A 23,386-nucleotide genomic window follows, 5' to 3' on the forward strand; every position below is an offset into this window, starting at 1 on the left:
GTGTAGCATTGATGTACTCTAATCAGTCTTCTGTTGCTGGACATTCAGATTACCTGTTTTTTAAATATTATAAATTATAATAACTACCTCCTGATAGTTTTTTTTTTTTGTATACTTAAGTCAATAGAATCAATTCTTATCAGTGGATTCTAAATTTTTATAGATGTATTCATGCTGTTCCCCCAAAAAACTGGTCTACTTTACATACCTGTTACTAACACATGAGAGTATGTGGACTTTGCCCTGCATGAATAAATTGAAATAATGGATGGGCTTTTCTCTGATGACCACCGTTGGGTGCCACGCCCCTCTGCAGTCCTGGGAACACAACTTTGAATATGGGCTGTGGTTTCTGGCCACGGGAGCCTGCAGGTGGAGCTGCAGCTGCATAAAGAGGGAAGAAGAGGGTGGTTGGGAAAGTCTTGGTTTCAGACAGATCCTGGATTGGTTACACACTAGCTGGTAGACACAAACTCTTCATCTAAACTCTGATCCTTCACTTGAAAATGAGGATAATATCTGTTTTACTGGTTTGTTTTGAGATTAAATAAAAAATTTGTGTGAAATTTAGTACAGTGCTTATTACGTATCAAGTACTTTATGTATCAAGTGCTTGATGAGGATGATGTTGGTGATCGTAATGGTGACAGCGATGAAGTTGCTACTTATTGCGCTTGAAGTAGTGATTTCAATTCTGGTGCTAAGGATCATAATGAGAAGAGAAACCCAGATCCTCTGGGGACCTAGGTGGAGGACTGTCTTTTCCTGAGATGCTGGGAATGCCTCAGAAGGGCCTCTGTATAGGAGTCAAATCTTTAATTGTGAATACAGGTTGAGTGTCCTGTATTGAAAATGCTTGAGACCAGAAGTGTTTCAGGTATATTCATGTTTTGGTATATTTGAGTGTACACACAAGACCCCTCAGGGTCCAAGTCTAAATGCAAAATTCACTTATTCTTCACGCACACCTTGTACATGGACTGAAAACAATTTCATAGTGGTTTTAGTGGCCCTGAATTTTGATCATGTCTTGTTGCATGAGTTCAGGTGTGGAATTTTCCACATGTGGCATCATGTTAACAATAAAAAATTTGTGATTTTGAGGCATTTCTAATTTAAGATTTTTGGATTAAGAATGCTTATCTGTAGTAGTTTCCCATGAGGTTGATCAGAAAGAAATACCTACTCTTAAGTTCTCAGGAAAGTGCATTATAGCAGGAAACCTCTCTAATGTAGACAACTTTAATAAACATTTTCAGAAGAAATTTATTTGGCACATCTTAGGACCCCTGCTGCCTGCATTGTCAGTGTTAGGGATCATTTTATTTTGTTAGTATCTCTGGTTTTGTTTTGAAGAATTAATTAAGCATAATTCTTTTTTTTTTCAGTTTTTTGAGACAAGGTGTAGCTATTCTTAATTCTAATGTTCTCTTTGCTTTTTAAAACCATCATGCTTAAAATGTGGTCATTATGGGAAAAAATACAAGCTTTTATGTTTTTCAGTGTTTTAAATTTGTCTTTTTTTTTTTGGTACCGGGGATTGAACTCAGGTCCTTGCACTTGCAAGGCAGGCCACTGAACCGCTGAGCTAAATCCCTGGCCCTTAAATTTGTCTTTTATAATTAGTATTTTTCTCATTTCTTTGGGGAATTTATCTTTTTTGGCTTTAATCATTTTCTTTCTGGGTGGTAATAGTTTTTCATATATTAAAATATTAACCAGTAGTCTGTCATTTATGTTGCAAAAAGTTTTTGTCTATTTTTAAGTTTTTTTCTTTGTGTATTTTTTTGGGGGGGGATTGGGTTGTTAAAAAATTTTTTTTCCCTGAACAGTATTTGCCTTTGGCTTCATTTTAGATCTTTCTTTACTCTTGAGATTATGTGGATCTCTATTCTAATATTATATTTTAATATAAAAATTGAATCCTTTAAAAATTTCTGCTGATGCATATAGGGAAGGGATGTACTTTTGGTGTTTCAACACCAATTAGTGAATAATTACTTTTTCCCACTGGTTTGTATGTCAGCATTCTCATGTACTAAACGTTTGTGTAAATTGGATGTCTTGGCCTTTCCCACTGATCTGTTTGCCTGTAATGTTACTAGTGCCATAGGATTTTGATGAAAATAAATGTAAAATAGCTGTTTAGTGTATTTTATACTTTGTAGGATGAGTCCTGCCCCATTACTTTTTTTTTGGAAAATTTATCTAACTCTCCTTACATATGTATTTTTAAGATGAACTTGAAGATAATTGTTAGTTTTGTCTTCAAGGTATCATTAAGATCTTTACTGGAGTTGTGTCGGATTTGTAGATTATTTGGGGGAAATGATTTCTTTACAGTATTCCCTGTTCTTCTGAGATATGGTAATCCTCTCTATCTTTATGTTCTTTTGTTTATGTTTTTGCTTTTATTCATGCTATTTTTGCACATTTCCTTTAAGGGTGCTGTTGTGTATATTCTTAATTTATATTTGTTGTTGTGAATGGAATTTTTCCTTTTGGTACTGGGGATCGAACTTAGGCCCTTGCACTTTCAGGGCAGGCAGCGGAACCACTGAACCAAATCCTCAACCCAAACAGAAGGTTTTTTTGGGGGGGCGGGTACCAGAAATCAAACTCAGCCACTGAGTTACATCCCCTGCCCTTTCTGGAAAAGTTTTACTTTGAGATAGGATCTTTCTAAGTTGCCCATACTGGTCTTAAACTTAAGATCCTCCTGCCTCAGCCTCCTGGATAGCTGGGGTTATAGGTGTGTGCCCACTTCCTGGCTCTCCAAAGTTTTTTTTTTTTTTTGTACCAGGGATTGAACTCAGGCCCTTGCGCTTGTGAGGCAGGCACTGGAACCACTGAGCTAAATCCCTGGACCTATCCAAAGTAATTTTAAAGTTTTTTGCTTCAAAATTTCTTAAGGGTAGTAAAACTGAATGTTAAAAATTTGATTTCATAAGGTGCATGTATCCTTGATAGCAGTTTCAGAATGAAGTATGCAAGACTGGGTTTTCAAAGGCTGTTTCTTAGATTTCCAGCAGGTGTCAGTGTTTCTCAAATTCCAAGTGGAGTTTTGTCTACAATCCGCTGTGTTTATGAGTTTTTCAGTTATTTAATCAGCCTGCTGGGAACCATCTGAATAGACGGATTTGGAGGTCCTTTAAGGTAATCTTTGCTTCTCTAGGTGGGGACAGGTCTAGCTGCAAAATGACTTGTTCAAAGTTATGTAGTCAGTGGAGTGAGGCCAGAACCCAACTGTTTGGTTTCTAAAAATTTTTCTCCAAAAGACTGAAGTTAGGCACCAAAAACTTGGAGAACAAAATGTGTAGTCCATCACAGAAGGTTTTTTGGAAGACGGGAGGAAGATGTTGTTCAGTTTGAGTAGGTAAGTGTTTAAAATATTCTTTATGAATAAGATGCTAGATTGTTGCTTTATAATAATAATTGGGGGGAAGTAGCTAAAAACAGCTGGTTTGAAAACATTTGGATGTAGACTTGCTGGATATGAGAGTGACTTCTGCTGAAATGTCCTTTCCTTCCTATTGCCCGTGAGAATTGTGGCATGTACACCTCAGTGTCAGCACCTGTACAGCACCAGCAGACTGACCTCCATCCCCTCCTTATAGCTTCGGTGGTGCTGTTGGAGAGAAATAATAGAAATCATTCAGTTCTACCTGTATTGAAAAATGCTATCAAGGAATCTATAATCTTTTCCAGTGAATGTATCAGGTAATAGAAAAAAATGATTCCTTTATTCTACATTATGGCCAATAGACAAATCAGGGCAAAGAAGCCAGGGGAATTCTTGGGGACAGCATTGAATGAAGTTGGAAAGTAGACATCAGTTTGAAAGAAGTGCACTTCCTTCATGCCACTGGCTCCATCTATCAAAATCCACTCGAGGAGAGGGACACAAACACTTGGTTGCTCAGCACAGAATCCTCCAGGTGCATATGATCAACCTCCCTCTCCTCACTGGATTCTGGAGCAGCCAGAGTGGGTGGGTGGAGGTGGGGTTAGTGTGAGGTGAAGGAAGGGACTGTGAGTGGAGTTGAGTAAGGGCCACATTGCAGAAGCAGAGCCTGAAGGCTGGGGATGCTGGGGATGCATAGGAGGGTGGGAAGGTGCCTGCCCCAAGCAGTGAATGGGTTATTGTGTCTAGAGTTTAAGGGCAGGATTTAGGGTAGGCTGGGGTTGGTTTTTTTAGCCTTTGAATTGGAGGTCAGTAGGAGATGTTTTTCTGTAGATTTTAAAAATATTTTACTTTGAAATAGAAAGTTGCAAAAATAATACAGAGTACATCCTTCATTCAACAACCCTCGACGGTAACATCTTACAGAAGTTTCAGTGTCAAACCAGGAAACTGACCTAGGTGTCCAGACCTTATTCAGACTCCACCAGCATTTACCTGCATGTGCGCATGTGCATGCCCTCACATTCCTGTGCAGTTTTATTAAATGTGCACAGTAAGACACAGGATAGCTCATCTCTGTGGAGGAGCTCAGGGGACCCCAGGAGCCCTGCTAGACAAGTGGGTGTCTGGAGCCCAGACTGTTTTGCAGCCTAGGGACTTGCCAGAAAGGCCCCCTCAGACTTCTTACACATTGTTGGTATGATGTGGGGAGGTGGGCAATTTTGTAACACATTTTGATGAGGGTTGAAACTATTTAACTGGCATATTCTTTGTAGAGTTTTAAAAACAGCAGAAAAACTCTAGTGTGTGTGTTTTCCCTTGCATCTCAGATTCTGCTCAATTGTTCTCTGCCTTCTCAGTGTGCTGGGGTTTTCAGTTTCCGGGAGATTCAGCTTGGATCCTTGTGACCCTGGTGCCTCCTTAATTTTCCTCCTGGGGGATGGTCAGAAACTCACAGGCTCCACCTGCAGAATTAAGCAAATGTCTCACCCTGCTGCTGGAGGTGCCTCTCTTGGTGGTCTGAATAGACCCTTCCCGCCACCCTGCCACCCTTTGTTCGGAGTCCCTCAGAGGGAACTGTTACCAGCCCTGCTCACACCCAGTCTCCCCAGACCTGTGCTCTGGTTTGCTCTGGTTTTATGCCTGACCTGCTGTCACTGCCTCTCTTCTTGACCTCATGGTCCTGCTCATTGTTTATACAACGGCCATTTGCTTAGGGGTACTTTACCAGGCCTAACCCCCTTCTCAACAGATACAGCTTTCTTTTTACTTGTTACTGTGGCATATACCTTTCCCTGTCCCTTTGTAGTTGTGTAGTTATCATCAGCTTTTAGGTGTGTTTCTAGCTGACCACATCATGAGGTCCTAGAAGGATGGTTATCACTGTTCTATGCAGTGTAGGGCCTTGCACGTGTTGAGTTATTAGTAATGGCTATTGACTTGATTCCATTAGAAGTTGCTCAAGATCCAAAACTTCAGAAATTTTTCTTCTTCATTTTTCCTGTCACACTGCTTTAGCAGGATTTAGAGAGTATTAAGGGATTCAAGAGCAAGTTTCCTACCCACCAGAAAAAAACTCATTGGAGCTGATAACAAGGCTAGCTGGTGTGACAAAAAGCCCTGGAACTCATCAGAAAAGGACATTATGTAAGCCTAGGCACTGTTATTTCACAGCAATGTGATACTTTATCTTAGTCTAAAGTATATATAGAATTTGTTCTAGGTGGCACAAGGCTCACATTAGCTAATCTAAGTCCTAGGCATGGAAGAAGAGAGCAAGCAGGAGAAATATAGTGTACCATGTGTTTTTATTTTAGTTAAATATATTGAGCTAGCGAGGCTGCAGGTCTTTCAAGTGCCCATTTAATGCCTTGGTGGAAGGCAAGGGGAAGCTTCCATTCGCTCAGCTCTCAAGGCTTAGGGATTATGCAGTGCTGTAATTATTTAAGACAGTGACTTTGAGAGCTCATCTTCTAGAGTGAGAAAAATAGCAAAACTCCAAAAGCACCATTATATATCTGTTTCAGAGAAAATTGTTTTTTGCTGCTCTCAAAAGTAAATCAGACTCTTCCTTTCCTTCTTTGAGCACAACCTCCCATGACCCTGTGCCGTGGTGGGGGGACTCTTCAGACATCCCCCATTACCATGCTCTTTGTTTGCTTGTTCTTTATTATTATTGTAGCAAACAGAATGTATAGTCTACCGTCTTTACCATTTTGAACTGCGTGGTTCAGTCGTGTTACTAGAAATTTTAATCTTGCTAGCCTTAAACTCTGTGCACGTTAAACAGCTCCCTTTCCCCTTCCTTCCAGCCCCCAGTAAGACCACTCTATTTTGTATGAATTTCTGTGAATAGTGAATTCGATTCTCTATGAATTTGACTGTTACATACTTTATATAAGTGAAATCATACAATATTTGTCTTTTGAGTCTGGCTTCATTTATTTCTTGATAATGTCACACAGATAAACAAGAAATTATCCTTAAAATTCTTAGGACTATTGAGCTGTGATACTAAAGAGGTCTGAGAAATTAAAGATTTCCATCTGTCTGTTTTTCCAGTGAGGAAACTCAGACACAGAAGTTGCCTAAGGGTGGTGGAAAAACATAGGAAGATCTTCAATTTCTTTTCAGATTTACTGTCCTCTTTAGTTTTATCTGATTATTAATACCCCTAACTTGGGGCCAAAATAAGTGTGGAAAGCACTATTTGGACCAGGCTCCTACTGCCTCAGACTTAGTTTCTATAGTTTCATTCAATAAGATTTATTTTGGTCACTCTAGGCTAAGAGAAGAAAGTGAAATATTGGTTACTTTGCCCCAAACCTGTGGCAGATGCTCTACAGCAGGGGCTGGCAAACCTTTCTTGCAAAGTGCTAGACAGTCAGTACCTGGGGCTCTTGGCCTGACTGTGTCCACTGCAGTGACCCAGTACTGCTGATCTCGGGTGACAGCTTGGCATGGCTGTGTCCAGGGTCATATGGTCTGTAGTGTAGCCAGAATTGGCCATGTGCTGCAGTCTGTAGACCCTGTGAGTACAAGGTTGGGATATCCACCCTGCAGCACCTTTGTCCTCAGCACCAGCTTGCTGAGGATAACAGCTAGCTTCATATGCTTTGTCATGGTTGTTTATGGTGCTAGTGGTGATGGTGATGAAGAAACTCACATGTCAGATTATGGTTACCTGTTTCCTTGCAGTTTTGGAGGTGTTTTCTAGGTGACATGCTTGCCAAAGTGCAACAAACATTTATGAAAGTAGCTAATGTACTTCAAATACATCTAAAGAAGACTGGAATTTTTTCTGAAGATTCATTTTCTGAAGATTCATAAGAAGTTTTTCTGAAGTTCATAAGATTTCTTTTTCTAAAGGAAAATAGTTTTCTTCTGATTATAATGATAGGACATAAAGAAGAAATTAAAAATAACCAAGTCCCGAAGCCCAGGAGTAATCACCGTTGGTAACTGTGCTTGAAACTTGCCCCTTTGAAGCCTCCTATAGAGGCCCACATGTCATTTCTCTTCTTTGGTGCCCCGCAGGCTGGCCTGGGCACATCAGGGGCCACCAGAGTCCAGGGTGCTGGAGAACAGGTGGGGCACTGATCATCCAGCTTCTGTCTGGAGCCCTCTCACTCAACCCTGTGACCATGGTGACCACACCTCCAGCCTCTGTACATTCAGACTGAGGGTAGCAATGCCTGGCCCTGCCCAGCTTTATGCTGGCCTTTTTCTGAGTGTCTCTCTTTCCCTACTCATATGCCATTTCCCTTGTGTGGCCCTGACCTGACAGGGTTAGATGCTATGTCAAGGGGACTGTGCCACCTACAAGATGAGGTTGACTTTTCTGTGTGCCTTGTTCTCCTGGCTTTTCGGGCTGCAGCCCTAGATCCCAGAACCCGATCATTTGGAAACATGGATAATAATAGGTGCTAGGTAATCATAGAGAAGAGGAAAGGGGGTTACATTAGGGTGTGCGCAGCACTGTATGGGCACCAGTGGTGGCTGGAAGGGAATGTAAAGAGTGGTGAAGCCACACCAGTGCTCCAGGCTTAACAGCAGGAGTTCCCAGGGGTGTCCTCTGCACAGGGAAAGGCCATGAGCCTCCCAGTGCACCTTGTCAGTCTGCTTGATGCAGAGCCCTAGGAGCTCTTGCCCAGGCCTAGGCCCTTCCTGGATTCCTGGTGCTTGTGTGCTTCAGGTGACAGCAGGTGGCAGTAGAGAGCCTGACTGGCTGGAGACTAATGGAAATCTGCGAAAGAACTACGGGAAGATTGTTGTTATCCTTCAAAGAGAAGTAAGGAAGGTTGTTGTTATCGTTCAAAGAGAAGTAACTGTCAGTGTCAGCAGAAAGAGAATAGCTGTGATTCATACCCCAGGTATAATAGGACCTAGTGTTTAGTGAACACTTACCGGAATTTTTAAACTCCTCCTTTACCTAGACACACCATAAAGTAAGCTATATTGTTACTCCCACTTTAAGAGGAGGAAATTGGGCTTTCAGGAGCACTTCAGTAGCTGGACAGATGGCTGTTTGCTAACACTGGATGTTGTGGGCTGTAACCCAGGCAGCCTCTGATCACTGCCTTCCCTATCTTTGGTTGGCCTCCAGGGCTTTGTCCCCGGGTGCATGCCAGAGGTGGATGTTTTTAAAGTTCTGGTGTGCCACAAGGTGAAAGATTGCAAGCATATGAAAAAGTAGCAGGAAAAGTGTGCCCCTTGTCCAGGACCTTATCCACTCCTGAGCAGTGGGCTCCTGAGTCAGCTGTTCATCTGTGTCCTTCCTGGGATATCCTCACAGGGTACCTGCAGGCCCAGGGGAGGGGGAGGCATTGGTCCCTTGTCCTCTCAGCTCCATTCTGTCCTGGGGTCTCTCCATGAGGCTGGGAGACAGTGCTATTGCTGAGACCCTCAGCAGCTAAGTCACCACATGTTACTCAGGTTCCTCATTTCTTTGTTTTCAGCTTTACCTAGCAGAATCTTAATTCCCATCCCCTCCTACTCCCCTCATTTAAACACGGTGTTTATAATATGCTTAGGTTTTAAGTACAGCATGTGGAGCTTGTCTTGTATTCAGAATACTTCTTGTCATGATTATGAGCAGGATGTTATGTGATACTCAGGAACCCTGGAAGGGCCACCTTACATGGAGTAGGATACTTGTACCTAGTGCTTTTGTGACAAAGACAGTCCCTATGTTTTGATGCAAATATTGGCACCTGTGCCAAAATAAAGTATTATAGTAATTCAGATGGATACTTGTGTCCTAAGTAAAAGATTGTTGCTACACTTTCTTTATACATAGAGATTCTCACATGGCCAACACATGTTGTGACTTAAACATAGCAGAGAGAAAAGGTGCATTTACAATGTAATTAAAAAAAAATCACCAGTATCCATTAGGTAGTTTAATTGACTACTCCTTAAGTGCATTGTGGGCCCACAGTGAAATATGTTTTTCAAAATCCATTTTTCATACATAATCAGGAGTTGAATATGTTTGGTTGCTGTATTACTCAGGTGGCGTTTTGTGTGTTACTTATATGTGCTCTGTGGTTTCTCCATGACCAATGGGTGATTCAAGGGACTGTGCTTCAGTTCTACCCCCAGGCGACCAGAATGAGCCCAGAGCATATCCACAAGGCTATCATAAGTTCTTGGTCTTGTATTTCATTTTACAATTTCAACTTCTTCCTGTTTTGGAAGTGTGTTTGTGGGTGTGTCTCTGTCTGAACCGATGAGACTGATTGATGTTGGTGTTCATAGCTTGGAGATGTCTCCATCATAATGTGTGTGCTCACCCCTGGTTTTAGGCTAGGGCAGGGTGGCATGGCAGAGGAGAAGCAGCTAACCCATTGATGAGCATCACACCCCCACGATCCAGTCATCTCCCAAGGGCCCCACCTATAAGTGCATGAGGCTCGATAAACTGTAACATTACCTATGTGTATATTTGATGGCAAGTAACTGCTGTTTTCTAAAGGACAGGGATTATGTGTCCTCAGGACTTTACAGACTGTACCTGAGGAAAGGAAGGGTTCCTAGGAGGGTGTGGAGTGTGTGTTCTGGGTTTCTAAGAGAGAAACGAACTTCAGATAACCTGAGGATTCTCTGGTGACAAAAAGAGCCCCAGAGAGAGCAGAGTTCAAGAGCATAGGCTACTGTGGGTCTATGGAGAAATAAGCTTTCTGGAAGGGGCAGGGCAAGAGACTCAGGTGAATGTCAGGGCCTCGCAGCAAGTTGGGTTGGAATGGATAGGCAAGTTTACATGGGGAGGTCATGACCATAGCCTGGGATCCACTCTGCTGGATTTTGGCAGGTACAGGGTTGGCAGGCGTGTGTTAGGAGACAGAGAGCTGAGTTCCCTTCACAGTTCTGCAGAAGTCAGAACAGCTGCTGGGAGCAGGGTTGGTCTTGCTGGCACACTGACCATCTCTACTCCTGACACTTGTGTAGTTACTGGCTTCCAGCCCAGTACTTCTTGCCAGCAGTGCTGAGTGCTTAGTCCATAACTAACTGGAAGTCATTCAGCAGCCCTAGGATAACCAGGCTGGGAAGGCCACAGGGCCACTCTTGTGTCCCCTCTAGTCCCTGCACTCATAACATCCTTTAAGTCCTCCACTGCATGACTGTCACTGTCTTCTGCATGATGGTTTCCACATTTCTGTCACTGTGGTGGGTTTATAATCCTCCAGTCCATGCCTTCTTCCCAGAGCTGCAACAGCCTGCTCTGTCCTGATGATCCATGGCCAATCTTGGTCCGTGTGTTAGTCAGAAAGCCTTTAGCCACAGGACTGGTGGGGGAACATCACTTTGTACCTTTGAAATGTCCCTGGGCCAGGTATTTAGCTCAGTGGTTCTGCCACCTGCCTTGAAAGCCCAAAGGCCCGAGTTTGATCCCTGGTACCAAAAACAAACAAAAGAAAAAAGCAGTGGTTCTACCACCTGCCTTGAGATGTCCCTGATCAGGTTAAGGCTGTGGGGAGTGTGGCCATCGGCCCTGCCTGTCTGGTGGGGCACAGCTGTTTGGACAGTGTGGAGTTCTTCACAGCAAACCCTGGAAACAGATCTATTGTTTATTTCTCCCTGACCCTTACCTGCTCCACCTGTCATATCCTGGGGTCCTGGCTCCCGAGTCTGACAGGTGTTAGAATCCCTGGTGGCCTGGGAGACTCTGAGTAGTGAGGCCTGGGAATCTTGCATTTTTAAAAAATGTAGATACACATAAAGGAACTGCTGGAGGGATGGAGGAAGGACCTACTGAGCTGTTGAGTAATTGTTCTTCATCTAACTTTGCTTTTCGATTTCTACATTGATCGCCTATTTTTTCAGAAATCAGAGAAAGACTAGGTGTCATTAAAAAAATCAAAACCACATCTCATTTTAAGGTGATCATTGCAAAAACTACTGGTCTTCTTACATGTGCTTCTCTGTTCTCAGGGGGACTTGATCTTATCTTCATGCCAGGCCTGGGATTTGACAATCATGGGAACCGGCTAGGCCGGGGCAGGGGTTATTATGACGCCTACCTACAGCGCTGCCTGCGGCTACAGGGCACGAAGCCCTACACCATCGCCCTGGCCTTCAAGGAGCAGCTCTGCCACCAGGTACCAGTGGGCGAGCATGACATGAGGGTGGACGAAGTCCTCTGTGAAGACCCCACAGCACCTTGAGTCCAGATGACCATGCCAAGTAATCGGGTGAAGAAAATGTTTATTTTCCCTTGTCAAAGTTAGTTGAAATTACTCATTAAAGTGAACGTGGACTGCATTATTTTCAGTGTGAGTATGAAACCTGCCATAAAACTGTCTGTGGAAATCAGGACAGGTGTGAGTGGTAGAATATTAACCAAAGTAGAGCCTATGACTGTTGATGTGCAGCCTGACTCCTGAGGCTGATGTGATGAGCTTTGCAGCTTAGGGTAAGTGTTCATGAGGAGCTGTGTCCAGGTCAGTGTAGGAGGAAGTGGAACATGTTGAGCTTGGTGCTATAGCTCATCGTGTCCTGACTGCTGTGGGCTTGGTCAGTCTCTGCTGGGTGGAGAGACTCAGAGATTATCAACAGACTTGCTACTTTTTCTTGGGGTGCCAGGTTCCCTGAGAATATTATGCTACTTCATCACAGCTTCTTTTATTCACCCTGAAATTTGGTGTACAACATTGTCAGCTCTGGGTTGGTGGAGGGAAACCTGTGATTTAGTACTTTTGTTCAGCTGACTGGATCCCATCACTGCTGGTTTCTGAGTGTTAGCTGCGTATAAGTTTAAGATCTGATAAATTCTAAATTAGAAATTATTTTTATTCTCTTGCGATTTTTGCATTTGTCTGACTTGGCAGATGGGCTCCCAGCCAGGGGGTGGTAACTTGGTCGGGAGGCTTTGGTGATCACTTGAGGCCTAGGAATCTCCCCACCTCCCCATCTTCCTGCCTCCCCTGTCACCAGCTCTGTGGGCCCTGCATGTAAAAGGTGTCTGGTATCTGTTCTCTCCTCCCATTGCCCTGCTGTTTCCCACTGTCCAACCCCTCAGCACTCTGGAAGTTGAACTCGGCAGGAGCCTCATACTGGCTTCTTTTTCCTGCAGTTTATTTCAGAATGATCTTATAAAACACATCTGATCTGATTCTGAAGCACGCCTAATTGGAGTAGTCAGAGCCCCCTTAGAAGGTGCCTCCTACCCTGCCTTTTCCAGCCTTTCCTCTCCCCATTACCTTCCTCTTCTTGCTGTGAGTTCTGCAGCTGCTTTTGCCCTTTGCACTGTGAGTGTTTCTGTCTGAGGAGCTTTTTTCTCTTCTTTATCTAGGGAACTCTACACCTGCCTTGCTTGTTCTGTGCAACTTCTTCTGTTTCCCCAGACAGCTTTGTGTTTCTGACCTTGTCTAAATGACCTGGCACTGAGCTTCTTATCCGTGTGTCCGGTGCATCAGTTCTTGGCTACGTCTGTCCTCTGCTCCAGACTGTGAGCTCCAAAGATGTCTCATACTGAGCAGATACTAGACAGAGAGTGGATGTGTGGTAATACTTTCAATGAATTAATTGAATGTATTTAGAATGACTTCACTTAAAACACAGTTCTACTATTCTCTGGATAATAGAATGTGATTTGATATTTCATATTTTAAGTAAAAAACTTAAAAAATGTCAATTGGATCTATACAGTTTGGGACATACAGTGAGAAATGGGAAAGAAGTAGAATTCCTTTACACTGCAAAGACATGATAATTCTGGTGGAAAACCTTGTTTTTAGCATTACTTCACCTGTGTGGGTAAAGTGGATGTTACATGATTGACATAATTGCTGGTCTGACATGGTTAACGTGTGAAATTCCTGAGTTGCTGCAGGCCTGGGAAGTTTTGCCCTGTTGACCCACTCTCAGTTATTCTTCCACCAAAGGACAGTATTTAAAAAGCCAGTCCCTGGTTTGTCAAATGTGCAAGAATATGAAGTCGACTGGCCAGAAGACACAAGGCCTTGAGAATCAAGAAAGTCAGAGTACTCTGGGAGTCCCCCGGGACAAGGAGCTGTTCTCTAGTGACCAGAGTGTACAGGAGGGCTCAAAAGGGAGGAACCCAGGTGGTGCAGGTGACACCGATCCTATCCTTCTGCACCTGGCATCAGAAGAGCCGTGCACTCTGGTGGGTGGGGTGGACATCACGCAGGAATGGTGGGTCTGAGGTGTGGGGACTGCAGGTGGAAGGGAGGAAACAGCAGCTAGGTCTGAGAAGAGACACTTCTTAGTGTTGGAGAATTGTAATCACACCAGACCCTAGCATAGTGCATATTCTGTAGGTCTGTGCTTACTTTACCAAGGAGCTGTGAAGTTCTGGTCCTTGTGTGGATGAGAGTGAGGCACACTTCATTGTGTCCTCTGAGCTAAGAGCTTGATGAGTATGAACAGCTTCATGAAAAAGCTCAATTCCAGACCCCAGGTTTTTTTTCTTGCAGAGATTATTGAAATTCAGTTGTTTATACTACATTTTATTTTATTATTTATTTATTTATTTTTTTGGTACTGGGGATTGAACTTGGATCCTTTTGAAACCATGGAACTAGATCCCTGGCCCCCATGTTGCATTTTAATTGTACCTCCTCCAGCCTACAGCTCCTCAGAGAGACATATCTGCCACATTTGTGGCTACTTCAGGACCTGCCACAGACCCCAGAACAAATTAAATGGCCAATAACTCTTGATGCAAGAATGAATAGTTCATTCTATTCCACCTGCCTGTACTGTGAACATGCTGTTTGAGTGTGGCTACTCCGTTTCTCCAGCATTGTCTTAGGCATGGATTTTTGCAGGACTCTTGCTCCTTGTCTTGGACAGTTCAGTCTGTAGGCCACACCATGGGCTGTTCCTTTTTTTCAGTGCATTCCCTCTTCACATCTTCTCCATCCTCTGCCTTCCTGTGTTGGGGAGGCCCTAGACCTTCTGCCCTTAAGGTGTAGTCTCCAGTCTGTTGTGGGCACCTTTCCCAAATATTTGGTATTTTGCTGAGCCTTAAAACAAATAATACATTTTTCTAAACAGTAACATGCACATTCTAAAGCATACACATGAAAGATAAGACAATACTGTGTGAAATATATATGCTTTATAATGTACTCATTTTTAAAAGAAAAATATATAGTTGAAAAATGTTTGAAATTCATTGTTTTCTTTGTTAACTCTTTTTCTTCTTTGTGATGCTGGGGATTGAACCTAGAACCTTGCATATACTAGGCAAGTACTATATTACCGAGCTATACTCCAGACCACAATTCATTGTTTTTATAAACCTTACTTTAGCACATTTTGAATGACTCAAAAGTAAATAAAAAACTGAAAATTCAGTTTATATCAATAATTGGTTTTAATAGCTTTTATGGCTGAAAGAAACTACCTTCTAAAGACTCAGACAGATCCAGCTATAGTTACTGAAATTTTCAGTTCTGTTTACTGATTTTGCAGTGATATTTTTAACTAAAGTCTGGCTAGTCAATATTTTTCTTGATATGAATCTGTCTTTTTTATGTATTAATCAGTAGGTGCCACACATTTGCCTGTTGACAAGTGGGTTTAATAACCATTTTCCATATTTCCCTCTGCCTGGCTTGCCCCCTGGCACTAGGCAAGCAATCTATTATTGAGCTGCGTGGCTGCTCCAACTCTCTTTTTGAGAGTAGTTCCCTCCTGTCTTACTGTTGAAACATGCCTTTTACCCAAATTCTATGTGCTTAGTTTTTGAAAATCTCACTTTAAGTAGTGATTCACTGGTGACCATTTATAACCCCAGAAAAGTCAGAAAATTTAGAACTTTTGTGTAAAAAAAATACATGAAAGACTCATCTTGAAGTTTAACAGCTCTTTTGAAAGTATTTTACCTTGAGATAAAAAAATTCAGGAGAATCAAAATATTTCTCATGGGAACTTGTTACCACATCATAAAGAATTGTAAGTATTCTATTATACCATAAGGATCCTAATTTTATAAAATCCTCATCAGTGAAACCCACTGCACATGGGACATGTCCTGCCTATGAATTATGTGGTGATATTGTTGCTAAATTCTTGATGTGGAATCTACCACCTCACTTCTCAAAAATTCCAGTCAAAGCAGCCACTCTATCAGGAATAGAAAGTAAAATAGTTTGCCCATAAAACATTGTTTTTTAAAAGGTGAATTACTTTGAAAAATATTTCCTCTCCTTTATTTCGTGTTTCCTTTATTTCTTCTTGTGGTACTCTTAAGAGAAAACATGTTGGAGACAACTGTTCTGTTACTCAGCCCCCACCTGATAAGGTCGTTCCTGTGCTCAAGTCTTCAGGTTGCCAGCTGTGTCCCCTGCAGGTCATATGACAGTGCTTCCTGACAGGAAGATGCCTCAGTTTTCTTTCCCTACATCTTTTTATCATTATTTTATGCATATTTCTGTGGCATGAAGAACCAGTGGTTTTGGTTTTTTAAATGGGATGATATACTTTGCCCTTTGCTATTAAAGTGACAAAATGTAAAAGGCTTATAAACATTTGTTATTCTGTTTGGTGAACCTTGTTTAACAAGTTTTGGAGTTGTAATCACAGGATATGAAATGCTACTGAGCACGTCATGGATGTGTCCTCTTGGTCTGTAGCTTCTGCTACATGGCCTCACACATTCATTGGGTGCTGTTCTTTGTAAGAATCTTTTCAAGGCACTTGTGCATTTTGAGAGGCTTGGTTCAGTGGAGCAGGGAGATTCCTCTGCCTGGGAAAGTGTATAGAAACTCACTCTCTGTCACCTGCTATCCCCTAAGCAGGACTTGCACCTGGTGCCCTCCTGCACAGGATCTTCTGATCACAGATGGAGCCGGGGTCTGATGTCAGTCTGAACTTGACTTGTGATAAAACTTCTTGTCATTTAAAAATAAGAAGTACATGTGAATAACAGTTCTAATTTCTTCTTCCCCACACTCAGTGAATTGCCTGCCTGCTCTGGAGTGGTCCCCCTGATTGGAGACCATTGCATTAAGGACAGACACTCCTGGTGGGATAGGCACAGGGCAGTCAGCTGGCCACTTCATGGGACACTGCTGATTTTCTGTCTTTCTGGTCTCAGTGTGTCCTGAGAGGCCTCTCTGCTTTCTATCTGTAAGCTATGTCTGGGGCTATGATCTTGATGGTTGGTTTGAGGAACAGGAATTAAAAAAAATTTTTTCCATTAAGTTTATTGGTACATTTATCATTGGGATCTTGTACCTTTACATGATATATTTTGGTTCTTGTTTTTGCCATACCCCTGCTCTTCCTTCGCCCCCTTCACCCCCTTCACCCTTCAGGAATACTTTCTTTAAGTCATTCCTTTAGGAGAGGATGCCTTAGACACAATGTGTCAAAACCCTGTTTCCCTGAAGACAGCAGATCCCATTCTTTTGGGTCTTTTGCTTTCAGACTTCCCCTGGCTGAGCAGGACCTATCTACCCTCCAGTACAGTAAGTCCCCTGCATTCAAGTTACAGACTTTCACAGCTGTGCTGTGACAGTATAAGGCTCACTTTGTCAGCTTATGAATGAAGCTGACTTAGGAACAATTCTCCCAGAATGAATTTATTTGTAAGTTGGAGACTTACAGGTACACCTTCTATCTCCCCCCCGCACCCTCCTTTCCTCCTTCCCTCCCTTTTTCTCTCATTCATACCCTCCCTCCAGACCAATAATGCTAGCTCCATCAGGATCCAGAATGCTGGGCAAGATTGAGACACAATTGATATGAGATTGTGTATGACAAGAAAAGTGTGCTAATTGGTGGGTTTCTGTGAAATACTCTAGAATGTGAATGCTACCCTTTCTTGGTATGTGGATCCTCTGGAGATCATGTTAAAAGATAGATGTTGATTCTGCAGTTCTGGATAGGCCTGATACTCAGCATTTCAACACACTCCTTGGTGGCACTTCTGATTTCTACCTCTTTATGGGCTGCGTAAGGGCTATTTAATTGAAGTTGATTAAAATTAAATAAAATTTATAACTCAGGGTCTTGGTCACACTAACACACCTGGCTGATGCCTACTGTGTTGGACAGCACAGAGACAGCATTTCCTGAACCATTTTCTAGATATTTATAGACTTTTCACCTATTAAATCAGAATCTTTAGGGGCAGGGGACTGAAAGCTTGCATTTTGAACACATCCCCCACGGTATTCTTATACCCCTCATGCCCCTGGGATCTGAAATCAGCCTATGTGACTTGTTGGCCTGGGAATCCTTGCTTGAGCTGTGTGTGCTGCTCCAACCTCTGCTGACCCTGGCTGCACCACTTAGCCCATCCTCCAGGAGCACCCTCGTGGCAGCAGCCCTGGCCCTGTAGGGAACTGGCTGCACACTTGCCCCCTGATCTCATCCCCATTCCTGCTGTGCTTATCAGGGATTCTGCCCCTCTGCAGATGCTGGAAGTCTAGCCTCAAGTTCTCTCAGTAGCTCTTGCTGCCTTATCCCAGGCTGTGTGGCAGAGGTCCTGTTCTGCCAGGAAGCAAGTGCTGCTTGGCAAGCATTCCATGGCCCTGTGGAAACTGTCACTTGTTTGGGGTAGTGGCATGGGAAGGGAAGAACGTGACTCCCACCAGCCCTCATCTTCTCTTGTGTAGCCTAGACCCGGGTGACAGTGGTGTGAGTTCAGGAGCTACCCTGGCTGCTATTGGCATATCTGCATGCATGTATGTCCAACTCTAGCTGTACTGTGTGTTCCTGTCGAATGCAGGAAAAGCCAGGTAGCACCTCTTCTCACCTGCATGACTTCCACCCAGGATGTTCCATCTGAGTGAGGCCCTCACCCATGCTGCTGCCTGGCAGACCTTTAGTGGGAGGGTACCCTCCAGGCAGGGTCTGACCAGTCTGCAAGGGCTGTGGACACTCCTCCCCTATCTCTGTGGGTACCTCAGGGTAGTAGCCTTGGGCATTGGTGCTCTGGTGATGACCAGCTGCATAATCCCCTCATTAGGGGATTAGCCCGGGCTTTGCCACCCATTCTGCTTCTTGGGATTGGTTCCCCAAGCACACTTTGGGCATGCCAGAGCTGGTTCTGGTGCTGCTTTTCTGGGGTCTCAAGGTGAAAATAATACGTCTGTTCCTTTTCTTTAGAACATGTGGTTACTTGTCATCTATTGTCTTGTGTTTTGGAGACTGCAAAATCTAGACAAACTGAGAAGTCCTGCCTAATGCTTTCCACTTACTGTCATTGCAGTGGAAAGCTGGCAACATAGGCTGATTGACAGGAGGACCTCTTGCTGGTGAATAGCTCTTGTGATGTTTCTGTTGATGTGGATTTGTGTTTTTGCTTGGGTTTTCAAGTAAAAAGGGATGTGAGACAGACAGATAAACCCTGATTTAGGTGTTGAGGAATACTCTCCAAGAGCAGGAGGTAAATTGGAGCCTGTGGTCTAGGTTACTTTGTGTCTGTATGCATCAGCTATTGTTTTTTCCTTCCAGTAGAGACTACACTTAAGTAAAATAAGAAGAAATATTGGATGGCATGTAGACACTGTGGCTGCCTCCTGCTTCCTCAGACTGGAGCTTGCTTCTTTAAGGGGCCAGAATGTTGGTTGTGGGCCACCTAGAACTGAGGCCTTCCCTGCTGTTGCCTTTGGCTCAAGGGCTGCCTGCCCAGGTTTACAGCCTTCGTGGTGGTGGCTGCCTGAGTCCAGTACTTGTCTATGTGGAGGTACAGAAGCCTGGCCATTCTTCTGGTGTCCCAGTCCTGGCTCCCAGCGCATGTATGGGCCTCTGTACAGTGTCTGGCTCTCAGTGCTGGCCCTTGGTGCATCCTTCCACTAGGCATTGTTTCTGAGAGTTCATCCTGATAAGCTTTCTGTGCATGAGTCTCCAACTTCCTCTGTTTCCTGGGCAACTGGTGCCATGCTGATGGTACTGGTGAGTCTGCAGAATCAGAACAAACCAAGACCAGGAAGTACAAAGAGCAGGGTGACCCAGAGATCTTAGTGGCAGAAACTTGTAAACCTTTTTGTGCTACCAAGCATCTCTGCCCACTGAGCATATTTCTGGGAGGGGAGGGAGCATCAGATTGGCCTCCTTTGGGCTGGGAATTGGGTGCCTGAAGCAGAGCTTCGGATAGAGAGGAGCAATGCTTGTATACTGCTCTAGCACTGGCACAGGCCCGTCTCCTCATAGGTTCCCTTTCCATGGTTTCAGTAATCTGTAGCCAAACATAGTCCAAGAATATTACATGGAAAATTCTAGAGATAAACAATTCATATTTTTTATTTTTGTGGTGCTGGGACTGACTTCAGGGCCCATGATGGGCAAATTGCACTCCCTAGTTGCACCCAGCCCGACAATCCCCAAGTTTGAAATCAAGCCGATCTGGGTGATGTGGTGGCATCTTGTGCCCTCCTGATCTGTCCCCACATGAGGATGAATTATTTCTTTGTCTGGCACATCCTCACTGTAGATGGCTGTGGCCCATTCTTCACTGAGCAGCATCATGATATCAGATCAGCTGTCACTGTGTTGCCTCAGGTAATCTGCATGGAGGAGTTGACCCTCATTCACTGCACTTCACCTGGTCTTCTGGGGACTGTGTCCTCTCTCATCTTCACAGGTGTGGGGAAAGCACAATGCCATATGAAGAGAGAGAGAGAGAGAGAGAGAGAGAGAGAGAGAGAGAGAGAGGAAGAGAGACAGGCTTTGTCTATGTAACTTCATTAAAGTGTATTGTTACCGTTGTTCTGTTTTATACATATGAAGAGAGAGAGAGAGAGAGAGAGAGAGAGAGAGAGAGAGGAAGAGAGACAGGCTTTGTCTATGTAACTTCATTAAAGTGTATTGTTACCGTTGTTCTGTTTTATTATTTCTACTTTCTTGCTGTGTCTAATTTATAAATCAGATTTTATTGTAGGTGTGTGTGTAGAGGGAAAAGCATGGTATACAGAAGATTTAGTACTGTCCCTGGTTTCAGGCATCCTGTGGCGTCTTGGCTTGTACTGCATGTGGGGGCTGCTGTGTCTAGAGTTTTCTTGGAGAGAGGAGCTGATTCCTGGCTGAAGGCAGGGCTGCACTGGTTTCTATAAGATACTGCCTTGACAAGGAGCAGGGTGGCATTAGGGCCAGGGAAGAAGCCATTGGAGATGAGGCCACAGATGTGTCCTGGGGTCCGTCAACTGGAGTGTAACTGGAGTGTGGACCAAGGCTTGTCTCCTGTGAAGGGTCTGTTTATGGGGACCTTCTGCCAGGCCTGATGGAAGGACTGTACCACAGGGAATGCATCCATAGCAGGTTCAGTGAGTGTTTTTATGTAACAGGAGCCATTAGCTATCATACTCTGCCTTCTCTGAGTGCAGAACCCCGAGACACAAGCTTGGTCTAGCTGAATGGGCAGCAGACCAGCTTGCTTAATAGTGGGTCAGGGGACCACACGGCACAGTGCACACTTCCCTCAGGAGTCAGGTCCTGCTGTAGAGCTTACCAGTGGAAGTGAGGAGGAGGGAGAGGACAGGCTACTCTGGCCAAAGTCTTTCTGCACTAGCTCGTGGAGCCAGGGAAGTAAACGTGTGGACCAGCTGCTGTCCATATGCCTGCATGTACTCAGCACTGTAATGTATCACCATCCCCATTTCGCAGAAATCCAGGGCCAAGACCATATTTCAAGTAAGTGGTAGCTCATAGTTTGAACCAAGTCTTCTCTGGTTTTAAAGCCCATGTTCTCACATTTCCCTGTGACCATGCCATGTGGCCTCTGCAACCCTGACATGACTCACGTATGCCTTTGAGTGGCCTTGGGCTTCAGTCCCCTCTCAGTTACCAGAGAATCAAGACAGAGCTGGGTTTGAGGAAGCATGGTTTGTGAAATCCCCTGTTATGGTTTCAATCTAGATGCCCCCTCAAGCCTCATGTGCTCATAGGTGGGGATTTTGGGGATGTTTGGCTCATGGGAACATTTTACTTATTATAGGTAAATGTGATGTGGGGAGGTGAAGCCTGGTTGGAGGAGTCACTGGGGGCATGCCCTAGAAGGGTCCCTCTCTCCTCTTCCCTCTCCCCTTTCCCCTCTTTGCTTCCGGTTTGCCATACCATGAATAAGTCTCCCCTGCCATGCCCCTCTGCCATGCTACCCAGCTAAGGACTGAAACTTCTACACACCATGAGCTGAAATAAACCTTTCCTCTTTTGGATGCTGGGTGTTATGTCTCAGGGATGAGAAAGTGACTAGAACACTCCCTTTCAGAGTCACCTGAGTGGATCCTTGTGAATGCTGCCTGAGTTCACCAAACCAAAAGCACTAGTGGGGCTGGTGATGGCCTTGATCTCCCCAAAATTATGCTAATCTTTAATCTCCATTTGGGATGTCAAGAAGGTGGAAATTTAATAGGATGACAGTATTTAGGGGCAGTGGTGGGAATAAGAGATCAGGATGGAGCCTCCACCATTGAGTGTTGGTGACCATATAAGAAGACACTAAATCCAGGTATGGTGGTGCATGCCTGCAATTCCAGCACTCAGGAGGCTGAGGCAGGAGGATTGCTGTGAGTTTGTGGCCAGCCTGAGCTACATAGTGAGTTCAAGACCAGCTTAAACTGCACAGCAAGACTCTTGTCTGAAAAAAAAAAAAACAACAAAAAAGAGAGGAGACTAGAAGATACACACATGCAGGTGCACCTGGGAACACTCATGTGCATGCACACACATGCACACACTTTGTCTGCTACCATTTGAGGTCCTGAGAGCACTCTGCCAGACAAGAGGCTATGCTCAGTTGTGGCCCATAAACCTTGCACAGTTCTGTGAGCAAAAAACAAACAAATAAACCTCTTTCTTCATAATTTATCCGATCTGGGATATTGTGTTATTAGGGACAGAAAACAGATTAGTACAGTGTGCTGGGATGCACATTTGTACAAAGCACCCTCCCTCGTATGTGCCTTGGCCCAGCTCTGTGAGAATCTTATATATTTTGCCATTAATAAATAATGGAAGCAAATGAAATAATAGATACATTAAACTTGATTTAGTTTTTAACTTTTTAAGATTTTCTTGTTTGCTTTTTTAAAAGAGCTTTATTGTATATGCTTAAATGTGGTTTTGTTTGGTTTATTCTGTTTGAGTTCAGGACACTTCTGGAATCTGTGGCTTGTTATCTTTTGTCAGCCTTAGTCACTCTCTTCAGAAAATGGAGTCCTGCCCTGATTGCAGTTTCCTTTCCAGGACTTGACTGCAATGTGTTGGACTTGTGCTCTATGTCTCTTGGTTCTGCCCACTCCCCTCTCAGCCTTGCCCTTTTCAGCATGTTTTCTGTCCATTCTTGGAACCTGGGTCTCCTTGGTTACTTGTTTATGAATTCCCTAATCACATCTTCATGAGGGGCCTACTTTTCTGTTAAACCCACCTGTTGAATCTAGACTATTTATTTAATTTTAAAAAATAGATTTTAATTTTTTGCTAAAATTCATCATCATCTTCTTTCTTCTTCCTCTTCGTTCTTTCTTCTTTGGATGTTGATCTGGCCAGGCAGGTATGGCGCCCTTGAGCTAAATCCCTGGCCAAAATTAATTTTCTTGAACATACTAATTATATTTATATTCAGAGTCCTTGTGTGATAATTCTAGTACCAGAATCTCACTGTATCTTTATCTTTATTTAATGTCTATTTTGTCTTCTTGATTTCTTGCTTTTCTCATTTCCTAGTGTATTTTGTAATTTGTTTATTTAAACTTTTTCTTTATTTTCATAACTTGCTGAATATCATTGTGTATGAAAATTTAAAGAGAGACTCTGAGGCTCTGGCGAATGCCATCTTTCTCCTAGATTTGCTTTTCCTTGGGAATCAGGGTAGGGACAGATTGTCACAATCCACTCTGGGACCCTGCAGATTTGAAACCAGACTTTAGTTTTTATAAATGCTGGTGTATTTCTGGCTAGTCCTTCCTAGAGTCAGAGGTCCTTCTGAAGTTTTAGGGTGCATCAGGTGCCTCCGTGGTTAGCTCCCAACTTCTTTTTTTTTTTTTTTTTTTTTTTTTTTTTTTT

General features: G+C 43.6%; 1 protein-coding gene across 6 annotated transcripts in view; it reads left to right on the forward strand.

Annotated features, from left to right (window-relative positions):
- LOC104860137 (methenyltetrahydrofolate synthetase) overlaps positions 1-23,386 on the forward strand; it is a 237,217-nt gene that overhangs the window by 19,937 nt on the left and 193,894 nt on the right. For 4 of the 6 annotated variants that reach the window (XM_033761138.1, XM_010621228.3, XM_033761136.1 and 1 more), the window contains one exon: positions 11,339-11,505. In XM_033761138.1, coding sequence (XP_033617029.1) covers positions 11,339-11,505 — 167 coding nt within the window. Of the gene's footprint in view, positions 1-11,338; positions 11,680-23,386 lie in introns of those variants that run through there. The other 2 variants (XM_010621231.3, XM_010621230.1) reach the window with 2 other exon arrangements.

The sequence above is a fragment of the Fukomys damarensis genome, unplaced genomic scaffold, assembly GCF_012274545.1.
Source record: "Fukomys damarensis isolate Sample0158 unplaced genomic scaffold, DMR_v1.0_HiC HiC_scaffold_7, whole genome shotgun sequence".
Classification (NCBI taxonomy): Eukaryota; Metazoa; Chordata; class Mammalia; order Rodentia; family Bathyergidae; genus Fukomys; species Fukomys damarensis.